This window comes from Wyeomyia smithii, chromosome 1 (genome assembly GCF_029784165.1).
Source record: "Wyeomyia smithii strain HCP4-BCI-WySm-NY-G18 chromosome 1, ASM2978416v1, whole genome shotgun sequence".
Classification (NCBI taxonomy): Eukaryota; Metazoa; Arthropoda; class Insecta; order Diptera; family Culicidae; genus Wyeomyia; species Wyeomyia smithii.
Window position 1 is genome coordinate 7608760 of NC_073694.1, and position 17753 is coordinate 7626512.

General features: G+C 39.2%; 1 protein-coding gene across 7 annotated transcripts in view; it reads left to right on the forward strand.

The window, feature by feature from the left end:
- Nucleotides 1–17753, forward strand: part of LOC129718254 (uncharacterized) — a 405435-nt gene that overhangs the window by 314762 nt on the left and 72920 nt on the right. For 6 of the 7 annotated variants that reach the window (XM_055668843.1, XM_055668840.1, XM_055668842.1 and 3 more), the window contains 6 exons: nt 12317–12439; nt 12495–12752; nt 12809–13992; nt 14048–14139; nt 14200–14442; nt 14603–15139. In XM_055668843.1, the coding sequence (XP_055524818.1) occupies nt 12317–12439; nt 12495–12752; nt 12809–13992; nt 14048–14139; nt 14200–14442; nt 14603–15139 (2437 nt within the window). The remainder of the gene's footprint in view (nt 1–12316; nt 12440–12494; nt 12753–12808; nt 13993–14047; nt 14140–14199; nt 14443–14602; nt 15140–17753) is intronic. The other variant, XM_055668845.1, reaches the window with a different exon arrangement.

Genomic DNA, 17753 nt, shown 5'->3' on the forward strand with positions numbered 1-17753 from the left:
CTACCGTTTCTTTCTACGTTTGCTCTGCATCTTCAAGGGCGATGTTGAATACAAAGTTAGAGAGCGCATCCTTCTGTCTCGCCAGCTATCCGCACGAATGATTTCGATCCTTCCAGCGTCATACAACTCAGCTTAATTAGTATCGTCGGGAAACCGTGTTCCTGCATGATCTGCCACAGCTCGTTTCCTTTCACTGAGTCGTATGCCGCCTTGAAATCCACAAACAGATGGTGAGTCGGTAATCGAGGGTCCATCGCAGGGTGGAATATTTGAACCGTCGTCGTGGAACCAGTCTGGGGAAAATTCCCTCTCTCTTTCAACCTGTGCACTCGTCAGAGATTCGCTCAAGCTTGTCATAGAACCCATCTTTGACCTTATCGGATTTGTCGTTTGTCGGTGCGTACACGCATATATGGACCGTTCCGATAATTATAAATACATTTACGATCAACCGTCATTTCAAATAACGTGCAGGATTCAACCAAATGTTGGCTGCGTCCTGTTGTTTACATCCGAAAGAAACAGATGCTGTCATTTTTGCGTGGCCTTTCTCCCGAGCAAAGAAAGCGAATTGTGCACAAATGGGGCACCGTGAGTGGTCTTCCTATAAGAAAATTAGCCAGAGAAGAAGGTATAAGTGTCGGAGCAGTTCAAACCGCATTGCGGAAGTATTGTTAAGAGTGCACATTCACTGACGCCCCAAGACGTGGTAGAAAACCCGGGCCTGTTGATCCCACAATTGACAAAAAGGTTAAGGAATACTACAAGCGGCATCCTTCAGTATCAGTACGAGATGTGGCGAGGAAGCTTGGAACCTCGGCGAGTAACGTCATGCGTGCCAAGGGAAGAATGGGTCTGCAGACCCGTCGGAAGCAGAAGCAGCCAAAACGAAATCCAAAACAAGCTGTTTCTGTGAAACCGAGAGCTCGGAAGCTTTATGACAAACTTCTGACCAAAAAAAAGGGGTGTGTTATCATGGATGACGAAACCTACATAAAACTGAACTATAAGACTCTGCCAGGACAGCAATTTTATTCATCACCTAAGGGAAAAGGTGTCCCTGGGCCAGTGAATGTGGGAAAATATCTCGTCCATTCATTACGAATGACACAATGAATGGTAAAATTTACGTGAAAGAGTGTTTGCAGAAAAAGTTGTTACCCATGGTTAGGCAGCATAACAATCCTCCAATCTTTTGGCATGATCTTGCTTCCTGCCATTACTCTAAGGATGCACTAGGGTGGTATAAAACAAATAATGTCACATGTGTCCCAAAGGAAATCAATCCTCCAAACTGCCCTGAAATTCGCCCTATTGAAACTTTTTGGGCTTTGACCAAGGCAAAGCTGAGGAAATATGTCAAATCAGCGGACAATGTTGAAAAATTTAAAAAAGATTGGCTTAAAGTGGTAAAAATGGTCGGAGAACACACTGTGCAAAAGCTTATGAGTAGTGTTAAGAGAAAAGTTAGAGAACTCGCGTATCCTACGAAAAATAATCCCAACTTGAATTGAAACTGGAAAGAAAACACTTATTATCTATATTTCAGAATAAAATGACCCGAAAAATCCTGTATTTTTTGTTTTATTCAAGAAAGAAGATGTATTTATAATTTTCGGTACAGTCTATACGGTCATCTACAGGCCTTCACCGGATGACTTTCGTTTTATGATTTCCCAGCACTACGAAATCGACGCCGCCACTGTAGTAGATGTGGTACTTGAAAGCAGTGTATGCAACAGGGTCTACTACACGGAATTCCCTTTACTCCGAAATTTGGTCTCCGAACTCCGACTCCTGAATCGCTGCGATTTCGACTCCCTGCCGCTGTAGTTCTCGAGCAAGCAAGCCAGCTCGCGCCGGTTCATTGATAGGTCGGACGTTCTAAGTTCCTAATTTCCAATCGTTTACCTTAATCTTTTTCCGTTTTCGTAGAACAGGCCTTTGCCGATTGATCCGTTCCGTATTTCTAAATTCGTTGTTCGTGGTTGAAGAAAGACTTCGGTGTGCTACCTTATCACCCGGACGAACACATACGATTCGGATAGATTCTCTAGGATTTCTCACATTGGATTTGTGAGCGTCCTTGAAAAGGATTCTTGAAAAATGAACCCTCAGGAATGCCCTGTATATGGCTCTAGGATTCCCGAATAAGAGTCCTGAGTGGGAATCCGTGTTTGCGATTCCTTTCACGATTCCGTCACCGAGTTAAAGGTATCCTGGGGATTTTGACTCAGGATTCTCTGCGTGTTAGTAAGGGCAGGGTCGCGATATCTACATCCTGTTGATGAGGCTGCCATCTTAGGTGTAGCTGGCGGGATACAGCATTCCATAGTTCAGCCGCCCGCTCCGGATCAGACGCTGTTCTACGCCGCTCCTACTATGGGGACTAGAGTGACAATGAAAATCGATTTTTCGAATATCGTTTAGCGTGCCTCAAAGCGGTCAAAATTTCACGAAAAACATCGATGAAAAAAAAGCACAGGATTGGCGATATCAAAAAAATTTTTTTTTGATGCCATACGTCTTAGAAATGCATGAAACGTCGAGATATCTAGTGTTAACTCGAAAAAAAAATTTACAAAAAAAAGAGTTTCTAGGAGGGACTTGATGGAATCTCAAAAATTTCTAAGTAGGGGTAAACAGGGTAAGACCGCCCCCCGTAGTTTTACCACCAAGTTATATAATAATTGAAAAATTTCTTTAACGTGTCTATTACAGTATAATTACATAACATTTTGCACCTTTTTCTTTTTTGATAGTGCGCGAACAGTCACAGAAATAATCAAAAACAACCTTTCAGCTGGCAATCAGTCAATGCGCTATTGTTTTGCGGCAACGGGACTTAAGGTTTTTCTGTCTAAAAATTTATTGTTTTATTCGTGAAAATACGTTTAACCGCTTGCCTGAATCTGTCTTCTTTCGGAAATGTCGACGGCCGTGAGTGATCTTGTAATTTTGACTACTTTTTCGATGGAATATTAAAATGTTCCACTGGGGGTAACGTCGCCCACTATACATGGGGTGAAACCGCCACGTGTAGAACTGCTTGTTATTTTACTTCAAAACCCAAATGCCTCTACACTACAAAGGGAATATATGCAGGATCAGTAAAGCAATTTCAAGCCACATAAGACATCGATGTTAATCGACCACTTTCGATTTGGTTAAAGCTTTTCTAAAAATATTTTTTTAACGCGACTAATTTTAGAAAAAAGTAAACTTGTGTAAAAATGGTATTAATGAACATAAATAATTTTAGAGCCAGGACGGTTTGTTTGATCGATATGACGTCTCCAGCAGAGTTGAAAATAGCAGTTTTTTTACTTCCGAAAAAAGTATACACTGTAAAAAAATTCAAAGAAAAGATATAAAAATAGAACTAAATTTTTTTTTTTAAATTTATTTAAAAAAAAAATCATGTTTTTGCCTGCAAAATCTGCAAAAGGTAAACTAATATTTGATGGTTGTTATATCATGGAGTAATAGAAATATTAACAGCTCAAATTTTGCAAAGAATTTTTTTGGACGGTTTGTTTGATGTATAGAATCGTTGGTAATTTTGTTCCTCAAAAAAAAACATAAAAAATTTTAAAATATGAAAATATTTTTAAATTTATAATTATTAGTATTACTCCATACATAATAAGTCTTCAAAAAAAATCATACAGACAGGATTACTGAGTTTCTATTTTTAGCTTAAAGACAGGTTTATTATAAATTGAATATTTTGAAAAACCCCAATTCTGAAAAATCTATTTATTTTGAAAACTACAAAAAGTTACCTAAACATTGATTTGAACTTGATCAAATAAACAAAAAAAGTTTAAACTTAGAAAAAAAATTATTTTTTTCAGATTTTTCACAGTGTATATTTTATTAAAATAGAAAAAAAAATACCATCTACAACTTTGTCAAAGACATTATACCGAGAAAATCAACCGCTTTGGCCCTAAAAATACTTGTTATCCTCAAAAAATACCCGCTGGTGGGCGGGTTTACCCCGCATAAAAAGGATCTGCACATTTTTAATGAATTTTTAAAATTGAAAAAAAGGCTGGAAAATAAACAAAAATATTTCAGTTCTTATTTTTTTAATGCGGGTATTGAATAGAAGAACCTCTTAGCGAAGAAAAAATGAAATTGGAGCCGCAACTTTTTTTTCTATAAACAGAAATGCTTAAGGGGGCGGTCTTACCCCGCTTACCCCTACCAGAAACTCGATTTTTTTGTAATATTTTTTTTTGAGTTAACACTAGATCTCGACGTTTCATGCATTTCTTAGACATATGGCATCAAAAAAAATAATACTACAAGGTATACAGCCCTAGGGTTGTATGAAATGCTGACGTGGGACTAAACACTGTAACTACAGATAGAATAAAATATCTTATAACTTATAACCGTTGCAAAAATGTTCAATTCTTGTTGAGTAATCTATGGTTTTTATGATAACCATATTCATGAGATAAACTTTCAATCACCATTAGTAGCAGCATTGTGCAGCTTTGGTTGCACGCGAATAGAAGTCGTGCCCGCTGCAAAGATAGACGAAGAGAAACTAGCTGCGCCTAGCAATACTCAGAGGGAGAGATATGCGAGCCAAACGAACATGTCAAAATTCGAGCCAAACGAACAAGAAAGGTAACACATTGAAAGGTATTGCAATAAGGTTCAATAAGGAATATATTTATTTTTACACGTTTTTTATGTTCTATTGCTAAATCATGAATTGAGAATGCTCCAAAGTTGCTTCATCACAGTGATTTTAACTGGTGGTTCACAAATCTTTTGTATGGTCTATAGAATAATGATTAAGGTATATAAAATTAAACATAAACACAGCATTTAACACCTTCACGGTTTTTTTGATGCACTTTATTATTCCCCAGGACTTCCACCGTCACCATTAGTTATAAGAGCCGAATAAAAAAGTTAGTCAACATTGTGCTTTGAGAAGAGATCAGATATGTGAAACCTAGTTGCCAAATCAGCGTTTTTTTCATCGCTTATCTCTCTCTCTGAGGATCTCTAGCTGCACCCTGCTTCACATATACTCTACCTACGGTACTGTTGCTTTTACCAGCATCTTTTCTTTCAAGACATCAGTTTCTATCAAGCTCTAACAGCAGGTTTAGAAATTGTTTAAGGAAAAGGGTTGTTTCAAACCTTTATAAACCCTTTACTTTCGAGACATCAAATTAGTCTAAGTTCATGGAAGCAAACATAAATTGATCTATTGGGACGGGAAGACTCTGTCAATTTTTTTTTCGGATATTGATACAGAGAATATCACGAAATGGTTGGTGTCTATTCATGTCGTCTGTGCTAGGAATGCTCGCATGTGATTGGTTCATTGTTCGCGTAAATTTGTCCATGACACTTTTTATCGGTTTTTACCGCTCTGCAGTGAAAAAATTATGATAACTAGCGTATAACAAAATTGTTTAACATTTCATCTATCCAACAACATAATGTTATTGTCATCATGTGGTTATGCTGTTATTATCGTTTGAAATCTGACGCAACATTTGCCAGTTTCATTTCTAAATTTACGGAATGCATACCAGTATAGAAAAAAACTAAGTCGTAGTCCCACGTAAAAAAAAATTTGATATCGACAATCTCATGTGCTTTTTTTCATCGATATTTTTCGTGAAACTTTGACCGCTTTGAGGCACGTGTTCACGATGTCCGATCGAGCTGAAATGTTGCATGGAAACTTGTTTCGAGAAGACGAAAGCCCTACCGCTAAACGATATTCGAAGGTCAATATTTTTTTTTTTTCAAACATCTCATTGGCATTCTAATCGGGATACAGCCGCGTACGACCCCCTTCCCAGTCAGCATACAACCATAGTTTTCACCGGGGGTTGGTTACCCGATCTCCGCTAAGGTTACTCGTATCCCTGTCGGTACCTCGTGGAGGTTGGGATAGGAGTTGCTGAACAGAGGTGAATGACTACAATGCACAGTGGTCCAATAAGGCAAAAAGTGGAACTTTATTCCATAGCGCCTTTCACCTTCATCCTCGCTTAAAAGTGTCTTCGGAACAATTGTTTGTATAAATGACCCGCATAATCGCAAATTGTCAAAAAATATGAAAAATTTACTATACTAAAAATAAAAAAAAAAAATTTTTTGTGTTAAAAGATAGAAGAACATTTTATTGAGCAAAGTTGTAGAAAATTTAAAACTATGAAACTTTGTTGAACAAATAAAAATCCTATCTCTTTTCGGTACAAAGTTATAGAGTGTTTTACATTGGACTTACTTAAAATTTAGTTTTTTGTACTTAACCTTTGTTAGTTGCATTTAACACGAACGTGTTGTTCGGAGGAATCGTTAGGGCACACAAAACACACATTTTTGTCAAAGACCATATATCTCCAGGATTTTTCCTTATAAAGTTATATCATATTTTAGCTTCTTTTTTCGATAATCTCAAGAACGTATAGGTTAAAAAGGGGCAAGTGGAATCATGATGTCAATACTTTTCCTCAAAGTTAAGTTGAAGTATTATAAACTCCTCCTAGGTTCCATTTGTCCCAATTCACCCATATAAGAGTACTGAAGCATATGTTACAGTAGGTTTTCATACATTAAAAATAGTAACTTTTTTGTGTTAAGATATAGAGGAATGGTTTATTCGGCAAAGTTTTGGAACGTGAAAAAATATGAAACTTTGCTGAACAAACGAAATTCTTATCTTCATTGGGTACAGAGTTACAGAGTATATTCTATAAAAGTTACTTAAAAGTTAGTTTTTTGTACTTTACTTTTGTTATTTACATTTTACAAGAAGACGTTGTTTTAAAGAAGCATTTGGGCATACAAAACACACGTTTTTGTAGAAGGCCACACATCTCCAGAACTTACCCTTGAAAGTGAGCGAAAATATAAGCAAAAACATGCTATAACTTTGTAAGGAAAAGTCCTGGAGATGTGTGGCCTTCAACAAAAACGTGTGTTTTGTATGTCCAAATGCTTCTCTAGAATAACGTTTTCTTGTAAAATGTAACTAACAAAAGTTAAGTACAAAAAATTACCTTTTAAGTAACTTTTACAGAAAATACTCTGTTACTTTGTACCCAATGAAGATAGGATTTTCGTTTGTTCAGCAAAGTTTCATATTTTTTCACGTTCTTAAACTTTGCCGTTACTATTTTCGAAATATGAAAACCTACAGTAACATATGCTCGCCGTGGTCATTCATGTAAAAAATTGTTCCGAAGACACTTTCAAGCTAGGATAAAGCTGAAAGGCGCTATGGAATTGGGTTTCACTTTTTGCCTTATTGGACCACTGTGCAAGTCTCAAGTTACACGTGTCCAACCATTTGCCAACCTTTAACGTACATACATACTAGCGGCCATACACTAGTAAACAGATTGGTTCGAGCAGAAGCAGGTTCATATACTGCCGTTCCAAGCATAGTTGTCCCAGCGTGCATAAGGTTTGTGTAGAACATGGGACTACTATGATTGGAACGGCAGTATAGTCCAAATAGTTCTTGATTTACTAGGTATAATATTCTGTCGAACTTGTTAGGAAAGAAAGCAGTAAGCGACATTTGAGCGAGGTCATAGATGATTTTTCAGTCGATTGCTGTAAGAATGAAAGGAATCGATTCGAACTGACTGAGTTTTAAACATTTGAAAGTGGACAAGTTTCGTGACACTTTCGATGTTTTCGGGTTTCTATATATAAAGCCGTAAGTTACGTACTCCACCTTTTAAATAGACTTTAGTGTAGATTATTTTTTTTATCTTAATTTAGGCGATTTTATCTTAAATTTAATAGTTTTGTCGTGATGCTAGTAAAATTTCACCCAAGAAATAGGCAATATGAGTAATTGAGTAAATCTCGAGATATACGATTATTTGGTTATTAAAAAACCAAATAATATCTCTCATTTTTGCAATAGTATTGACAGATTTTTTCTTCGAACTAATTTCCAAAAATATTTTTGCTATTACCCCCTAGTGCCCAAGTTAATTTCCAGACGGGCTTCGGTAAAATCACTATGAATCATTATAAACACTTTTAAGGTATTTGTTGAAGCTTCTCAAAACATCGACTGAAGCCCGCAAAATGGCGGCATTGTGCACGAGAGGGTCAAGAGTTATTAGGTTTATTCTTTTTTTTTTTTCATAATTATTCTATTTATTTATCCACCTTTCACCTTTATTGTTTATAACATAACAAGGATTAATACTAATATACTAATTGAATTATTTTGGTTGGCCTGCACCCCCAGTGAGATTTAAATCTCTTTGAAGGGGATGCTCGTAAGTTTTCAGTTCTCAGATAACGTTCGTCTAACTTAAGAAATGTGGAAGCTTAAGCCTTACTAATCGTGACATGATATTTTTAAATTGTTTTAAGTTTGTCTCGCCTTTCAATGTTGCTGGAAGCGCGTTGTATAGTTTTTTTTTTCCATAGTACGAAAAAGCTCTTTTCCCGAATCCGCTATTTACTTTTGCCATTGTGAGATTTGACTGGTTTCTAGTGAAGTGTTTATGAGGTACTCGTTCAAACAGTTGATTATGATCCATAAAATTTTATGCATTTGAATCAGAGTTTGCTTTTCTCGAAGGGCTGCTACTGGCACGACAGATGCGGGTGCCTTTTCAAATAAACTAATTGTTGAGTACATACGAGGTTTTTCCGGTAAACTGCTTGTAGGCACCGGTTTCGAAGAGTTTGTAATGACCTTATTTTATACTGGCTTGCTGTCCCCCAGATTGAGATCATGTACTGTAATTTGGATTGTACGAAGGCATGATATAAATTAAGCATCTGTTTTGTCGGTAAATAGTTGGAAACTTTATACAGAAGTCCGCAAGTTTTACTGATTTCAGACTTCAGTTTACTTATGTGGCTGTACCATGTGAGATTTGTATCAAATATTAGGCCTAGATACTTGTAAGTCTCAACTTTCTCGATTGTTTCAAAGTTTACTATCGAAGCATCGCTTGTGGGTCGTCTGTAGCGGGTAAAATCGAAGATCAAATATTTAGTTTTTGATATGTTGAGGGATAGTAAGTTTTCAGCGAAGTATATCTGCAACTTTTCCATATCCTCCTTCATTTGTTGTTCAATTTGATTCGAGTCAGTAGATGCATAAGACAAGGACGTATCGTCAGTAAAAAGACGTGGTATTCCATGCAGTCCAAGTTTCGTTGACATAAATCAAAAAAAGGAGAGGCCCCAAGCTGCTGCCTTGAGGTACTCCAACGGTCGTACTTAGGTTATTACTAGGAGAGTCATTCACAACTACAAACTACCTTCTAGATGAAAGATAGCTTCTTTTCAAATCGTTTGCTGGACCCCGAATACCATAGTAGTCAAGCTTACATAACAGAATTTCGTGGTCAATCGTATCAAACGCCTTTTTTAAATCCAGGAAAAGTACGCCCAAAGCTTGTCGAGAGTCCAGCGCACTGTATATGTTGTCAACTAATTCACTGGCTGCGGTAAGTGTGCTAGATCCAGAGCGAAAACCATATTGATGACTGTATAAAACTTCATTACTATTGAAGAATTTATTTATTCGGACTACTAACAGTTTCTCGAGCTTAGAACAGATAAAATGGAAATTGGTCTAAAATTACTGATCTGCGCTGTATCGCCACTCTTGTGCAAGGGATGATGTAGCTTGAGAAAGTATGTTGGAATTTCATCGGGACCACAGCTTTTGTTGGTGTCAAGATCCCTTATTAAGACAATTACTTCTTGCTCAGAAGCAGGTCGCAAGAAAATGGAGTTAATTAATGGAGACAGACTGGCATCACGAGAACTAATAATTGTCGAGGCTAACTGGGGTGCAACCTTACAGAAATACTCATTAAAAGCATTTGCAACTGTTTCACCATGCGTGACGACATCTGTTCCAATCTTCAGTTTTATTGTTTCCTTGCTTTCTTTACTGAAGCCTAGTACCTTTTTCAGATTTCTCCACATTTCAGTTTGATTACCATTGGAAAAAAGTTTGGAAAAGTGGTTTATCTTCGCAAATTTCTTGCCTCGGGTGGTAGATGGTTTTTGCGTCATTCATCATTCGCTTCGCGCGCAACATCGCTTGATTCCGTTAATAACCACGGAGTCATGATAAAGACACCGCAGTCGTAGAGATTCAGAAATAAACTCGGTCTCAGTCTGACCATTAAGCCGAAGATTGCTCATCCGTTACTTTTATATAGGCGTGTTGCAAATCGGAGTAGGTTTCGTTCGTTCGATAAATATCGTGATTAATCTAACGACTACGCAATATAAACCTTCGTTCGTCTGCGTAGTAAGTTAACCTCGCGCGCAACTTTGTTCGATTCGTCACTTACCACAGTGACCAAATCCTTCCTTACCGTCGCAGTCGTGGAGATGCAGAGGTAAATTCGGTCTCCGACTCCAACAACTGTGACACCTACTGAATTGTTGTACATTGAAGATGGTAAACTAATCCTAAGTAGCCATATACGTGGTTCTCTATGCAACTTCGCTAGATCAGATTCATCACGGAGGAGCAACTACAAAATGTGCGGTCGTCAAGCTCAAGCTCAAGAAATGTTTCGGCCAGTCACGTTTCATTGAGCTATCAAATCATTGATTGAAAGATCTAATGCTGGATAGAAAGGTTTTTTTTATAACTCAGTCCTAAAAATTATTTCTTGGATTGTTTTTCGGGTGTGAAAGTTTATGGACATTTCTAAACAAAATATAATTGTTTGGTGAAAATTAAGAAGTTTGAAAATTCCAGGTAGTGTGTACACTTCGTATGGAATGACCCCTGTGTGTGATTCATCAACAGCAGGATCAGGTTAACTTCAGTTAAATGAACCAATTTCTCCGGATAGTTTAGCGCCGGATAATCGATTTTATATTTTAATATAGTCATCCCAGTAGTATGGGTCAGTCTATACTTTGTATTGGTTTCTAACATATTTCGATAACTTTTAATAGTCAAATTTAAGTTGAGTAAACGTGAACAATTTGAACTTAAATTTGACTATTACATATTATTGACATACGTTAGAAACCAGTACAAGGTCCATTGGCCATAATACTAAGATGACTGTATTTCTTACTAATTTTATAACAACAAAATATTTTTGGTCAGCTATGAGCCATTGACTGTTTCTCTAGTATACATTCCTTGTCCTGTCTTTTCAAGTTTTACACAACATCAACAAAAGCCTTCTACTTTCTGAACAAGTTTGCTGAAGACAGCAACTTTCTAGAAAGTCGGTATCCCGACATAAGCTAAGATCAAAATACTAAGAATCACCTGCACACTAGTTCCACATAACAGTGGATTTTCGTACTAAACTGTCTATCATTCAAAAGTCCTAGACCTTCAAAACAACTTCGATGAAGACAGCAACTTTCGACATATTTTCCTATTCTAGATGATGCTAAACTTTTTGGAAGGTGCTAGAACAGCGATTAAAATTTTTGGCGAGTAATGAATACAACAAAGCTGAAACTCGTAAAAATGTCAGTAATACCGAAAAAAAAGACAAAAGTGTTGAAAAACACAAATAAAGGGCTGAAATAAAATTAAAATAAATATTTTATTCCGTTCGTTTAGTGATCAATGCTCGTTATTTTTAGCTTGAGATTAGATCATTTCTTTTTTAATATTTTAAACCAATTTAATAAACCGTTTTGACTTTAAATTGTTTTCTTGTGTTTATAAATTTTTTCCTTTTTTTACGTTTCATCTCGATGCTGCAATTGTGCATGGATTTCGGCATTTACGCCCACGTTTTGCTCAAAGAGATGCAAATTTGTGTAAACCAACCCGGACGGTTACATCAAAGCCGTTTATCGAGTAGAATAAATCTCCATTCACTCCCGGGGTGGCTGCCCTGTTGTCCGATCGAATCGAAGGCGTGTCCTGCGTGATTAATCGTTGATTACAACTCGCGAAACTTGGCGGAAAAAAATCATGTTATGTCACAGTGAAAATGAACCAATTTCCCTCCGTCCACGAACGAACGTTCGTTCCCGTATGAAGAGATAAATTAAAATGTTAATGAATTCGATAAATCATCATCGATATTCGGAATCGCGCGCAACAGCGGCGGCGGCTCGGGACCACACTCAGTTTCACTTTTCAATTTTATTCCGTTGCGCCTTTACTCTACTCCTTGCTCCATCCAGGATCGAATTACCGATGCTTTTCGCTTTTCGGTCGATTTTTATGCGATAACCAATTAGGTATTAACATATGGGCCACTTAATAACTGGTCCTTGATTGCCGCTGATTGAGAAGCTTATATTAATGTTCAACCCTTTACATCTCATGTAATTGCAGATTTACCCCACCAGCACCGGGCTGCTCAGCGGACCACGGCTCGTAGTTCTGCACCGGCACAATGGTGACTTTGGCTTTACCCTGCGACATTTTATCGTCTATCCACCACCGGAGGCAACTTCAGTGAGTATTGAAGCGCTTTTTTCCGCGTGACTTGTTTTCATTGTCATTCTCTCAGGATCCCAACGTTGGCCGCCTAGCGGCTGCAGTAGGAATGCCGAACTTTGCCCAACCGATGGAGTCGGTGTTCGTGAAGAAAGTCCATCCAAACTCGCAGGCGTTTCTGGCCGGCCTGCAGGAAGGCGACCGGTTGCTCGCGGTGAACAGTATCTCGGTGGCCAGCCTGCCGTACGCCCAGGTCGTAGCCACGATCCAGCAAACGCCCAAAACACTAACCCTGCAGGTTGTGCCGAAAAACTACGATATTCTTCAGACGGTAAGTTTTTTTCTATAACCAATAAACAGTCAGTTAATTATTCTACTTTCGTTCAGTATTTTAGCGAAACGGCCTACAATCCGGAGACAAACCAGCGGCCGCAGCCGCAGCAGCTATTCATTCCGAAGGCGTCATCCACGCCCAATTCCCGGACCGGTCAGAGTGCCAAGCGAGGGCTGACCGATGTTCAAGAGAAACAAGAATCTCTGTACAGTACGCTGCAGGAAATCGTAGGGAATGCTGCCGCGACCAACAACGTTCCTCGAGCCGCGGCTGCCACAACGGCAAACAATGCCAGTAAGGCAATCTACGCGGAGGTGCCGAAGATTCGCTCGCCACCGGTAGCGTCCGAGGCACCAATTCTCCAACAGCAGCAGCAGCAGCGATCTAAACCGCTGGTCTTCGATTTCGATCCTATCAAGCAGCAGCAGTACCTAGCGCAGCAGCAAAAGTTGCTGCAGCACAGCAAGGACAACGACTCGATAAGTTCGTACGACTCGATAAAATCCGCTGCCACCCTTTCGGCAAACGACGTCCTAATGGGAGGCGGTGATAGTGCAATAATGTCCCGATTAAGGAAAAGCTTCGAGCAGAAGGAGGAATTCCTGCGGCGCCCAGCGCCTGTTCCTCTACACTCCGCCCCATTCGATGTTCAGCAGCGGGAGTTCTACGCAAGGCCGAATCGGTTGCAAAAATCTGTTTGGCCACCACCGGCCGGCATCAATTACCATCAACCTCAACACAACCACCACCAACAACAACAACATCAACTAATGCCTGTGATAACCACTACCAACGAGCAAGATTCCTTATCGAAACCAACGAAAATGTCTTTTGGTACGCAAACGACCTCCGTCGGGGTTCCGAGTGCGTCAAAAGCGAACCATTCAGCTGCCAGTAGAGAGCAGCACACAACCCACCTGTCCACGATTCGCGAGCAATTCTTCAGCGGAATCAATGGCATCCCTTCGTCCCAGCAGCAACAACAGCAGCAGCAACAGGAAGACCCGAGCCACTTCGGGCCGCCACCCAAATCGGCCCATCCCTCACTAACAGTAGTACAAAACGGACAGCAACCGCTGCAACAACAGAACCAGCTTAGCGGCTCACAGTCGGCCCTGCCACTGTCCCCGCACAGTATGCACGTGGTTTCCGAGAAAGCCAAACTGTTCGAGTCCGGCCGGCCGCTCTCGCCGGACGGAATCGATCGGGCGGAGCTGTACAAAAGCGAACTTAGCAGGTTGTTTCGACTTTAGTCTGTCTTAGACAGTTTTTTATAAGAATTATATTTTTAGGATAAACACTAAACAAGTAGTACCGAATGTCGCCGTTCGGCGGAAAGAATTTGAACTCAAAGCGGAGAGCACCGGATGGCGGAGGTCTACTGGTAAGTTGATCATCATTCAACCCACTGTAAATAAAAACTAATATCTTTATACTATTTTAGAAGAAAAACCCCGCTCCATCAGTTCCGATTCCGACTGCCGTCGGACACCGGTTCGGGTACGATCACTCTCGGTAGAATCCGGTTCGGCGAAGGATCCCACCATCCTCTACGCGGACCGTCACACGAGCAGTGACGATCAGCAGCTCCCAACCGGAGCGGCTGGCGGTGGTGTTGGATGCAGTTTACTGCGACAACGTCCGGTGCGGGAGAATTCCTACCGAAATGCGGTCCGCAACTCGACAGGTAGGTCCAAAAAATCCCTTAACCCATTCTTCCATTCTTCATGCAATCTCTCTGCACCACGCGGGTTATTCGTAATTTCCCTCACACACGTGCTGCACCAGGTTTATGTTGTTATCTTCGTACATAAATGTATCTATTCTATCCCTTCCTTCGGAAACAGCATTTTGGCTACAAGGACCGGCCACATCGGGAGCATTTGTACCGCCACCATCCGCACTAAGTCCACCACCTTCTTCCGTCTCTTCTCCTCCACCCACGTCCCTACCATTCGTCGTCAGCCAACCGTCGTCGTCCTCGTCTCCACCCGTGCCTCCCGCACGAACTTACGCTGCCGCCCACCGGTTGCAGCCCCTCTCGGAGGAACAGTTTCGCCTGCGGATGCTACACCGCAATCAAACGATCGTCGAAGTCCACAGTCAACCCCGGGCGGAACGTTCCGATGAGGGTGCTGACGAAGCCGACGACGACGACGATGAGTACGATGACGGAGATATCGATATGAAGTCATTTCCATCCTATTCTCCGTCCTGTGGCGGAAGCACTAGCACCACTGCATCTACTGGCATTATATTGGCCACTGCTACCCCTGCCTCGGCTGTAAACGCTAGTTCTGGTACAGCCAGCGCTACAACTGCTTCTACTTGCTCCGCGGCCGTGGCGGCGGCTGTCCGGCCGACGACGTTGAATTTGTGTTCAGGTTGTGTTGCGTTCTGTTTATTCGTTAAATTTTCATTCTAAAATGCGTTCCTTTTCCCGGGCTAACAGCTTTCTTCGAATGCTTGATTACTAACTGTTCACTCTTAACAAGCTAACGAAATGTAAATATGACTGTATCCTTTGGCGTAATGGAATTTTACTAAATTGTGTGATAGTGGTCAGTCTTCAAACAATATGAAATTGTTACGGTCCCCATATAATGTCGTGATCATAACTCAATATGAATTTGTGATCAGCAACCTATTCTCCTAAGTAAAAAAAAACTGTCAAAACGTATTACAACTAATTTTTGAACCGAAAAACGTACCAACATTATTGAAATTTCAAATGTTCAAGCTCCAAACCTAGTGAAATGTCAAACTTATTAGCTTATTGATTTCGAACTCCTGAAACTCTTAATGTGTTTGATCTCCCACTCTATTGGATCCAATGATTATGAACTTCTAAACTTGTGTAGTAGGTACGTTTTAAGGTCTTAAAGTGTTAGATTTTCAATTTTGTGGTTTATTAAGTTTCTACAATCATCAGCTTTTCTTCGCTTCGACATTCAATTTTTTAGATTGCTGCTTCCGAAATTTTAAAGTCCTATCTATGATCTTGGAATTATAAAATTTTTAATATCTTCAGCTGTTGGATTCTAACATAATTTTGTATTATTTTAGAATGCGTTGATTGCTTGTCGCTCATCACAGACGTTTTGGTTGTTTCATGCGACCATCCTCAGGGCATACGATATATAGAATATTTTACGTTAGAAGTAGTCTTACACTAAGACAAAACTAAAAAAAAAAACACTGGTTAGTTTTGGTAAAAAATTTCCTTGCACGAATTGCCCAATTTCGACCGAACACAAACATAGAAAAAATAGAAAAATATACTAAATACACGAGCCGAAGTTCTCTGAATAATGTTAAATCATCTGCTCCGTTGGTGTCGCTTCGAAGTCGGTATCCTAGATTGTGAAATTTTCAACTCTTGAATAACTCGGCAATCGCATTATATGCTGATCGAATCGGATTTAAATCGGAACTTTTTTGTCTCCTGGATTGTTGAAATCTTCATACTTTTGCAACAATCAGATCTTAGATTGTCACTTTTTGAAATTCGAGCCCTTGAACGCATTCCAGGTCCACCTTGGGTCTAAATTTATTGATCAATTTGATTCTTGCATTGCTGAACTACAATTTTAAAAATTTTAGCTCCTCGATTTCTTGGACAGAATTCTAAAATTGATATCTGACTTAGTAGATTCCTGGAATAATAAACTCTGAAACCCTGTTATTTATTTTTTTTTTTGGAAAATTGAACTTCGACTTCTGGTCTCAGGAGCTCTTGGTTCTTGGAATTATGATGTTTTAACTTTTACTTTTTTGGGTTATTAGTAGTATCGAACATTTGGACTCTTAGACTTTCAGATTTTTGATAACTTTGACTTTGACTACGATCTTACTGTTTTGAGTGTTTGGAAGTTTGCAAACTTCTGATTTTTTTTGAATGCTGAATCCTTCGGCTTTCGCATTCTTGGATTCTTGAAATCTTTCGTATTTAAGCCTCGCACTTTCGTGAACTCCATGTCTCCTGAACTTCTCCTTAAATAATAAATTTTTCAACTCCTAAATATCTGGATTTTTGGGGACATAAATTCTTGATTTCTTGGCAATCTGGAATTGTCAAACTGTTGAGATTCAGTATTTTCAAGATGCATTGTTGGTATATGAAGTTTTTGGGCTTTTAAAGAATTTTAGAAATTCTAGCTTATGGAACCGGCAGCTCTAGGAATTCTTGAAATTTGCATTTTTATATTCTAATGTTTAGTAAAAAAAGATGCTTCAGATCTTTGAGTTGAGGATCTTTTCAGATTATTCAGGGTGGTGAGACCTGAAAAAACAGTGGAAATCAGGATATATCGGAGAATTCATTTCTCGATCTGAAGAAGCATGGAACCTCAGGGAAACTGAAAAGTGGTCAGAAAATAAATTTCACCGAGATGCGATTCTTGCGTTCATCTACGTCGCACTTTTTTGTGCCGAATGCTGAAAATTTTGAGGGAACTCAATGTTATATTTCAGGGAAAATCAGGGAATTTCAATTTTAAAAACTTTTCTGCCGCTCTCTTATTGAACTGTTCAGGATTTTCAAGGGATTCAAAATTTTAGACAAAAAACAACTGTTTCTGACTTTTTGACCACGGAATTCTAAAATTTTTAAGCTCTTAAATTTTCCCAAGTCTGGATGGGCTAACTCTTGCCTTTTGGTCTTTGACCTTCGGATTCATGAGCTTTCGGTCTTCTGAATTCCTGAATTTGTGGACTCAATTTTTCAGACTCCTAAATTTCTGAGTTTTTTAGGTTGTTGAGCTTAGGATTTCTGCCTTCCATCCAGCTGAATTATAAAATTTTTGAGTACTTTTCAACTTCGGATTATATTAATATTTATAATTCACCGTCTCTTGCACTCCGCAATTATGGATCTCAGAGACACTCCAATTTTTAGTTTTAAGAAATTCTGAATTCACACTCTCAAGTTCATTAATTCTCGCATTTTTGTGATAATTTGGGTTTCCGATTTTTTCATCTATTTTTTGGATTCTAAAA